Here is a 10,376-nt window from a genome sequence, read left to right as displayed (position 1 = left end):
ACATTAAACGCACGTACCAACACATTATACACCAAGTAATAACATATAGCAGATCATAAGGGCTGTGATCACAGGGCAGCTGGTGGGAGGAACAGCCCAGCTGTAAGAGGAGGCTTGTTCAGCAGCCTCCCTCACTTTCTCGGGATCTTTTCCCCATAAGGAAGGGTAACAGAAGGTAAGAGAAATTAGACTGCAGATAGGTGACGAGTTAGGAGGGCGGGGAAGTAGAACGAGATGTTTAGAGATACCAAGCATGGTGACGAGACGACATCCTGGGTAGCGCTATGACACCCTCCAGATGTTTTGGACTACAACTCCCATCATTCCGAGCGAGCATGGCCAATCGTCAAGGAGGATGGGAGTTGCAGTTCACAACGTCGGAGGGGGGGTGACCTTGGGCGCTGAAATAAAACTGTAAAAAGTTAAGAGAATGTGTTTGCAAAAATGAAATAAAAGCACACATATATAGTTTAAGTCACTGCGCACTGCTCTGGACCACGGAATCGCCGCAGGAGGTAAAAGAGCGCAGGGGTGACTTTGCTAATTCAGACGGCGGAGAGGGAGGGGTGGTCTCCTTGCAGCTGGGGAAGCCCCGCCCCTCTTCACAGCACCGTCAGTCAGTTGCTAGGATACCCGAGTAGGGAGGGCCCCGGCCATAGCTGCCAAGTTTTCCCTTTTCTCACGAGGAAGCCTATTCAGCATAAGGGAATTTCCCTAAAAAAAGGGATAACTTGGCAGCTATGGCCCCGGCCCAGCTCTCTTGTCCGTCGCGCGCGCGCGCGCGTCCGATGCTTTACAGCCTCTCTCGCTTAGCTCCAGCTCCGCGGCAGCCCCGCCCCTTTCCATCTCCCCATCCCGTTCTCCATCTGCTATCCCAGCACGCAGATGGGGCTGCCGCGTTGACTGGCTCTTCCCTGCGTCTCTCGCGCACAGCTGGGCTGCTGGCCGCTGTCATGACAAGCCCAGGGAGGGCAGACGAGCCGGACCGGACGCTTTTCGTGGGGAACTTGGAGAGCCGCGTGCAAGAGGAGATTCTCTACGAGCTTTTCCTGCAGGTGCAAGGGACGTCGGGGCGGGGCCACCTTGGCAGGTGGGCGGGGCGATCTGGAAGTGGGCGGGGCTGGCGAGCCCTTGGCAGCAGGGAAGGAATGCTTACAAGGAGCAGCAGATGGAAGATTTTTTTCAGTAGTCTTAAATTCGCAGTATGAAGCAAGGCTTCAGTCCTGTTCCATTCCATCGAGGATGTGTGAAAATTACCAAGAGGTGCCTTAAACAAAATAAAATGGAAAGATAAAATAGTCATCAGAAGCTAGGTATGCCTAAAACAGGGCTTTATTTATTTATGGTCCCCCCCCCTTGTAAATATTCAAGAAGCTTGACATTCAGGGTGGCTGGTCAGTTCTCAAGGTGACTGAAAGTAAAGGCAATACAAAATGAAAACTACAACCATATTCTTAAAACCCAAAAAGGTTGCCACCTTTTCCTCCATGTTAGGACTGTGGTGCTAACCCCCCCCCTACACCAGGCAAAAATTTAACAAGTGAAGCTTTCTGAGGCACAGACATAAAATTAGGTGAAATGCTACATTTATTTCCCTGTGGCCTGCAAGCCCTGTGGGGGTTGGACTAGACCCTTGGGATCCCTTCCAACTCTCAGATTCTATTATTTTATGTTCTCCCCATCTTCTCAAAAATTCTCAGACAACCACTGAAAGCAATTGGAATGGAAGTAAAGGAAGGAGATGTAATTGATAAACAATGTTGGGAACTTCCCAGAGAATGGTTGCAATCTTAGATGGAAAAGGGCCTCTCTCTTTGTTTCCCAGGTGCCAGAATTCATACATACTCGGTATCATTCATTGCTTTCCAGGTTTCACCACAACTTAATCATGGTTCTTGTTGTGTTTTGGCATGCCAAGCAACTGATAATAATAGCTTACCACACTCTTAATAATAAACAAAATAAATGGGGGAAGGTTCATGGTTTCCTTATGTTACTTCTTCATCAGGCTAATTGCTAGCATCTTGTCTGGACTTATCCCCTCCTTCTACAGTGATATTGCTGGAAGGCTTTTCCTTTGTTCTTTTTCTCTCAAATTTTTTTTATTCATTTTATAATTTTCCTTTGTTCTGTGTGCTTCATACCCTTCCCGTTTTGGTTTTCTTGCTTCTACATGGATACTTATATTTCATAAAGCAGAAATGCTTTTATCTCCAGTAGCACAGCATAAATAATAAATGACGGGAAGGTCCTGCTTGTTCCCACCTTCACTAAATTGGCACCTGATAGCTTTCTGATAACTTTGTTACATGCATATGATTCACCCATGCTTTGTACCTTAGAGCTGGTAAAACAGAAATAATGGTAAACTAGATGTTTTAAAGCTTTAAAAATCTAGCTGTGCTTGTAGCTTGCTTGAGCAGATATTTTTATTTATTTATGAACAGGGAGATCTACATGTTAAAAAGAACAAGCTCCAGAATACTTGATTTGCTACTTCCTCTCCTTGAAGAACTCCATCATCTGCAGTAGGCAACCTTGAACACCAGACTGGAAAAAATTTGCTTCAGTGAAACTTTTATTTTCTGGGGTGGGACGGTGGGATAAAACAAACATTGATTCTCCTTGGAAAAGCTGAAGGCTTCAGTTATGACTCTGTCAGATGTGATGTTTCCTTTTAAAACATTGGAAAATGTATAGGGCCATTATGTTGGGCAGCAACTGATATTTGACACTTTTGAATACTGGCAAAATACAAAGACATCTAGCTTGTTTTCTGTGAGTTGTCACATTCTTATCACATGCCCCCTTTCATTTTCATCAAGACAGAAGTGAGTTTTATTGATTAATTTAGCAAATCTTTGTTTTCACAAATTCCTGCCTGAATCTGTTATAATGAAGAGATGCTGAAGATCCATATAATGTCATTTTTTACCAGTTTTTAATATATACCTATCCCTCAATCATATTTCACCAGTATACACAGCAGTTAAAAGAAGGAACAATGTCTGTTTATAGCAAAAAACATAACAGTCTGCTGTATCAGGCCAATGGCCAATCAAGTCAAACATCCTGTTCTCACAGTAGCGAACCAGATGCTTGTGGGAAACCTGTTCTCACATGAGCATTCTGCTGGATTTCGTATAAAGCCTGAGGAGCAAATGTGAAGAGGATTACACACAAAAAAAAACATGATTAATCATTCTGCTCTTTGGGCTGTAGACTCATCTCTGCCTGACAAGAGCTTTTGCTCGTTTGAAGAGTGTCAGAATTTCTTTATCTTATTTCCCTTGCTAATCTAGCACAGAAAAAGAAGATCAAGATACATACAGTCTATTAACCAACAATTGGTTCAATCTCTTCTTGGATAGCTCTTATATTTATTTACCTGTAGATCCCTCTACAGTTTTGCACTTCCTTCTTGTTTGTGCAGTATAACTCATGAACAGCAAACAAATTTCAACTGCTCCAAAATGAACAGCCAGATGTGTAGAGTTCATGTAACTCCTGTTTTAAACCACATGCACTGGTTGCCAGTTCATTTCTGGGCCCAGTTCATGGTGCTCACATTAGTGTTTAAATCCCTGAATGATTTAATCCCCAAATATTTGAAAGACTGCTTCTTTCTCTACAGATGTTCTTGGGTATTAAGACCAGCAGAGGGAGCCCTCTTGGTATTTTCACCAGCCTCAGATGTTCACGGAATGGCAGCCTTGAACAGGGCACTCTCTGTGGCAGTCCCTATGCTGTGGGAATCCACCCCCCAAAGGAAAGCCACCTTCATTATGTAGTTATGCTGAAGACACACCTCTTTACACTGGTCTTTGACACCTGAGATTTATATATATATAGGACCCACCTTATTCTCTTGACTGGAACAGGTTTAAAGGTAAAGGTAAAGGGACCCCTGACTGCTAAGTCCAGTCGCGGATGACTCTGGGGTTGCGGCGCTCATCTCGCTTTACTGGCTGAGGGAGCCGGTGTTTGTCTGCAGACAGTTTCCGGGTCATGTGGCCAGCATGACTAAGCTGCTTCTGGCAAACCAGAGCAGCGCACAGAAACGTTGTTGGCCTTCCCGCTGTAGCAGTACCTATTTATCTACTTGCACTTTGACGTGCTTATGAACTGCTAGGTTGGCAGGAGCAGGGACCGAGCAATGGGAGCTCACCCCATGGCGGGGATTCAAACCGCCGACCTTCTGATCAGCAAGCCCTAGGCTCTGTGGTTTAGACCACAGTGCCACCCGCGTCCCTTGTAACAGGTTTACAACAGTGTTAATATTGTATTTTAAAATTGCTGTAGGGCTCAGAGACCTTATGGTGAAAGGTGGGTAAGAAATAACAACAACAATTAATTTATTATACAGTATTTTGGACTGCCCTCATATATCTCCAAAATATCCTTAAGTGCCTTGCTAGTTGCCGTAGTCCATGTAAATTGCATTAATAAGCTAAATAGAATAAAATGTATGAATAAAATGTCATGAATATGTCAAGGAAATCTTTGTATATTAAAGTAAAATTACAGCATAATGGCATGTGTTTGTTGCAATGCTGAAATAGCTGGTACCCATATTATATTCCTTTCCCCCCTTCTTAGCAAGCCTTAGAATCAGCAAAGCTGTTTCCTTCCTGGGATTTATGAGAAAGTAATGCTTAAGTTTCTTGCAGGCTGGACCGGTAACCAAAGTGACCATATGCAAGGACAAAGATGGAAAACCCAAGACTTTTGGATTTGTCTGCTTTAAACACACAGAGTCAGTGCCTTATGCCATAGCTTTGCTGAATGGGATTCGTTTATACGGAAGACCAATTAAAGTGCAATATCGGTTTGGTAGGTTTAGCTACCTGCCAACAATTTTATTTTACAAAACCTGGGCATATAATGCGCAATCCTGACATGAAAAGTGATTGTTACTATGTTAGTGGATCCATATTTAATGCATTAAAACCAAATCTGAGACCATAAGACTTCTCAAACTAATTGGTATATTGCATTTTTACCCTTTAAGACATCCCACTTTCGCAACAAGGCAGAAAAAAAAAATCCCGAGTTTATCACAGTAAAAATATGATCGGGTAATAGATATATTCTTCTGGGAATCAATAATAAATGAGAGCCGACTCTTACAAAATATATTATTATTTTACAGTCTGTACTTTGCTACCCTCCTAGCAGTGTGCAACATTGTAATGTGTACACTTGAAACAGCTGGTCTTTTTCAAATTCCTTTACTTCAGACTTTCAAAATGTCTTTGTACAAAACTCCCCCCTCCCTCTATTATATCCATGTAGCAGGATAGATGCCGCATTGTTCTGTAATCTTTCTATCAAAACTATGTTGTAATTCCCCCCTTTTTTCAATAGAAAACTTGAAATATGTAATGGCTACCAATATCATAAATTAGTAATCTAGTCTTTCCTTGAAGAGTTGTCAGTCTGTTATGTTATAATCTGCTAATCCTTTTTTATCACTGCTAATCTCTTATTAATCTTCCTGACCACTTGCAAATTGAAATATATCAATGAATCAGTTATTCAGAAACTTACCTTGGCCAGGATCTATATAATATCTTGGTTTCACACAAGGATCTTGTGCTTTAGCCTGGGAAAACTTGTAATTTTGGTTCTTTGAACGCATCTGGACAACATACTAAATCATTAACTGTTTTTGAACCTTTCAGCCATTTCAATAGCAGTCTGCCATACACTATTAAAGACTGCCGTTTGAGAAAAAACTAGTCTAGAACCCACTTTTTAAAATTGTTTAGGGAAGTTTTTAATATTTGATGTTTTATTCTGTTTTTAATCTGTTGGGAGTCGCCCAGAGTGGCTGGGTAAACCCAGCCAGATGGGCGGGGTATAGATAATAAATTCTTCTTCTTCTTCTTCTTCTTCTTCTTCTTCTTCTTCTTCTTCTTCTTCTTCTTCTTCTTCTTCTTCTTCTTCTTCTTCTTCGGGATCCAACTAAAGCTGCAGTCCTAACCGTGACTAAAAAGCAAGTCCCATCAAAATCAATGGGGCTTAATGGTATTCCCCAGTAAGTGGTATTGGGTTTGCAGTTTAAGTCATAATCTGAGAACCACTGGAAGCAACAGACATTTAAGTATATTTATACAGTGGGTCTGCTCTTGAGTATAGCCTCAATATTACCCCGATTCTTGGAGACCAATAAAGAAATTACCATTGGGGCTTGCTATGATAAAAATGTCTCCCATATTAACTACTGAATAATGTGCCCCTAAATAAAATCATTTTCCATTTAAAAAGTTTGCATAAAAGTAGATTTGGTTTTGTGAACGGAAGACTCCAGGAGAGGTTTTGCAGGATTTATTGGGTTTTTGGAGATGGGTGGAAATTGTATTGGATTGGTTATGCACTTGGTTTTAATTTTAATTGGTGTTTACAATAAACTAATTATAGTACTGTAGTATGATTGCTGAATTTTGTTTCTATATTGGACTTAATTTCTATATTGTAAAGTATGTTAAGCATTCAGAAAGAAAAATGAAATCAACTTTTGACTAGACCAATTTTAATCAATTTAAAAATTACTATTATTCCATTCACAGGGAGTTCCCACTGTGTAGAGTTAATCAATCATTGCCAGAATGTGGAACATGATATACAGTCATCAACACGCAGGTAATGGCTTTTTTCCAGTATAAAAATATCATGGAGTTTAGTTTAGACACAACCTCTGTTCTTATACCCAATATTATGTGGTATATGTGCACTGAAAGTATAGACTAACCTTCCAAAATGTTCAGTTTCCCACCCGCTTCTAGTGCCATATCCAGTTTAGCTCCCTAAAGCAATAATCCAATCATTTTTGCATTCTGAATTAGTTCCTAAATTATGTATAATGTATAATGTTCAGCCTTAATGTCTGTCCTATCCTAGGACAGACAGTGCCTGGAAACTTCCATTTCACTGTATCTGAAGAAGTGTGCATGCACACGAAAGCTCATACCAAAATAAAAACTTAGTTGGTCTTTAAGGTGCTACTGAAGGAATTTTTTTATTTTACTTCGATCCAGACCAACACGGCTACCTACCTGTAACCTGTCCTATCCTATGTTTACTTGCAAGTAAATTCTACTGTGGGATTTATTCCCAGGTAAGTATGTAAGAATCACAGCCTTAGTATATTCCCATCTGAAGGAATAAGAAGTTCTATAAGCTGACGCAGACTCCAGTTCTATCCCCTGGCTGGCAGTAACAGGGCCTGAGGGAGCCACACCGTTTAAGGTGGGAAGGGCAAGAAAGTGTGGGAGGGGATGGGCAAGACAAAATGCTCCCAGGCTGTCACAGTGAAGAGGTCAATATCCCACTATGGCAGTGGGGTCCACACAGGATCCAGCAAATTCTATGCTGGCCCAGGCACGTAGCAAGGGAGGGGCGGTGGTGGGCAGTCCCTGGCTCCAGACCAGTGGGGGCAGTATGGGGCCAGGGGCGGGGCAGCGCTGCCGGCCCCTGGCCCGCCCCTACCTCCTCTGGCCGAGTGCGCCGCCACCCTCACACGCTGGCCGAGGACAGACGTGTGGACATGCGCAGTCCATCCTGGCACGTGCGTCGTGATGTCATGACACATGCATCAGGCCGCGTCGTGACGTCACGACGCACGAGCCAGGGCGGACTGCATATGTACCACCCTGGGCAGCCAAGCAGCACCATTTGCCACTGTGCTGGCCCTGCCCCCATTGTAGCAGTTGCCATTTAGGCAGGTGCATTTGACCACTCCTTGCTGATGGGCATAACTCCCTGACATTGGAGACTGGTAGAAATAGGCAGGGCTGGGTTGCTCTGCTAGGCTTCAGATCCGCACAGATTTATCTGGGAGTAAATCCTGCTGAACATGCAAAGGATTGTGTTGTAAAGAGCCCAAATCACATCTATACTGTATATGTATGTACTGAAAAAATGAGTAAATCTATTAGCATTCACTCAGCATATTCCCCCTACTTGCTCTTTTTATAGGAATTTAGAGCCTTATGGCGGTACTCCATTACCTCTAAGTCCTTTTCAGGTGAATAATAGTCTACCACAGGGTTATTCTGCCTTTCAGAATATGGTAAGTTTGAAATAATGGTCACAGATCTATCACAACAATAGATAGTGTAGAGACACTTTATAGGATGTGTACTGGAAGGGGAAGCTGCCAAACACATACCTTGTGGAAACTCTTTCCCCCTTTCCCATTGTATGGCTTTAGTTATCAACCTGCACCCATACCTGAACAGCTGCTTAGTGAAGCCAAGATTATAGCTGGCAATCTGCCCCTCTGCGCCAGCTGTGCCAACATCCTTCTGGAAACAGAAATTTACTGGACTCTGCAACAAAACTCATTAGGCTAGGCTGTCTTTAGTATTGCCTAGCCATGTCTGATAGATCCAGGCCAATGAGTTTGTAACCATTTTGCTGGTCATATTGAGCTGCAGCAAAAATTGCCTTTCTTCAAAACAAACAAACAAACAAACAAAAGACCCCCCCCCCCCACATTTATGTCCTCAGCACTTCCAATATGAAGCATTCTAGTTGTGAACTTCAATTATATAAAATGGGATGGAGGCAATCTTTGATTGCTTACATTGGCATGTCTGCTACGCATAATTTCACGTTAAGACCCCCTTTAAGAACCTTATACATTAGTGTGTCGTGCTTGAATTGGAAATGGTTTTGGGAGCAGACCACAGTCATGCCAAAATTCATATCTATAACCAACGTGTGTGTGTGTGTGTGTGTAAGAATTACGGTACTTGATTTTTACAGTCTACCTGATAAAGGACTGGTGTAAATCAAAGCTTGCATACCGACAGAAACATGTCCAGTACCTTTCATTCTCTAGAACTAATGCAGCAATTCTCTTCCAAACTTTAAAATATTAATTTACCTTCTATTTTCTAGATGGCGTGTTTCTTAGCACACCAATATACCCCTTATAATCCAATGGGACAGCAATTTCCTTGCTATCAGATGGCATCACCACCGTTGTTTCCAAGTCTTCCTGTTCCAGCCTATCTGAATCCAGGACAAACTTCTTTTGAATGTGTGTACCCAGAGCCAAAGAACCACACACAGTATCTGGCTACGGAAGGTTCATCTAAAAGGAAAAGGTCTCAGGAAACTAGTGACAGTGATAGTAGTGTGGGAAATGACAGGAAAAAAACAAAAAGAAAGTCAACAAAATTATAAGGACATAAATATGTGTACAATGGGGTTGACTACATGGTGCCTATTTGCATTCTACTAAGAAATAGGACATGGCTATTGTGGTATATAAGATTATTTATAATGGTTTAAGGTAAAGTATTATAGAAGTTACACTCTGATTAAAAGGGAGAAATAGCATTTTTTGGATATATTTTTAATTACCTTACTACTTCACAGGAAAAAATATATACAAAGCATTGTAATCTCATCTAGTAACTTTGTCCACAGTAAAGAGTGGCTGTCTTTAGCCTGGCTTGCAGTTATTCGAAACTGTTTATATAGTTTTTGGTCCTCGTGGTTCCTTACATGGCTGCAGGAAATGCATAAATAGCATGTGGAGGTACCCTTTTCAGCTTTCCCACATCATGGTGGAGAGTGGGGCATTCAAATATGTACTGTAAATGAAACAAAATACTTGTGTACATGGAAATCTAACATGTTAGGCTTAGGCTTAAATTAAGCACTTCTCTCAACTATGCTAGCTTTCCTTGGGGAAGTTGTTTGTTATTAATGTGGAGAAACATGCAAATATATAACTGCTCACTTACTGGTTCAAAAGGGTCATAACACTTGTTATTTCTGCAAATTTGAATTGGCTTTAAAGCAATCTGAAGCAACTTTCAGCTTGATTCAGCTTGAGGATCTAGTGCCACGAAATTCTGTGGGATTTACTACTAAATGTGCAATATAATTGCAGTCTCACTTGGAAATCCAAGAACTGTATGGGAACCAGAAGGATTTCATTCTGAGTAAATATATTTATGAAAAGAATGCCAAATCCATATGGACACAAGGGACACAAATAAGAATATTACTGGGTGCTATTGAAGGAGACATGAGAATGAAGTAAATTTTCTCTTAAGATATGCCTTGTTTGCAAAGTTGTTTATGAATTCAAGGGACTAGCCTTGCAATTCAGGATTGCAGAGTATATATAGGCACACATTATTGGTTAAGTTCTTTCCCACATGCAAATGTTGAAAGGCTTGAATTTTCACACGATGTCACAATGTGATGCAGGTAAACAATAAAGTTTATTGCTAAAACCTGCTTTTGGTACTTGGCAAGATATTTCTATTTCATGACCTATGCAGATATGTCTTATTCCTGTAAAACTGACAAGAGAGAACAATTGGTTACTTTTCTATTACTAACAGAAACTC

General features: G+C 41.4%; 1 protein-coding gene across 1 annotated transcript; it reads left to right on the top strand.

Moving 5' to 3' along the window:
* Positions 1–795: 795 nt before the first annotated feature.
* RBM11 (RNA binding motif protein 11) lies at positions 796–10,285 on the top strand. Its single transcript, XM_035116733.2, has 5 exons — positions 796–1,055; positions 4,671–4,833; positions 6,573–6,645; positions 7,981–8,074; positions 8,908–10,285. The coding sequence occupies exons 1-5, from the start codon at positions 954–956 to the stop codon at positions 9,193–9,195; spliced, it is 720 nt and encodes a 239-aa protein (XP_034972624.2). The 5' UTR covers positions 796–953; the 3' UTR covers positions 9,196–10,285.
* The last annotated feature ends 91 nt before the right edge of the window (positions 10,286–10,376 follow it).

The sequence above is a fragment of the Zootoca vivipara genome, chromosome 4 (assembly GCF_963506605.1).
Source record: "Zootoca vivipara chromosome 4, rZooViv1.1, whole genome shotgun sequence".
Lineage (NCBI taxonomy): Eukaryota > Metazoa > Chordata > Lepidosauria > Squamata > Lacertidae > Zootoca > Zootoca vivipara.
This window is presented reverse-complemented; position numbering and strand designations above follow the sequence as displayed.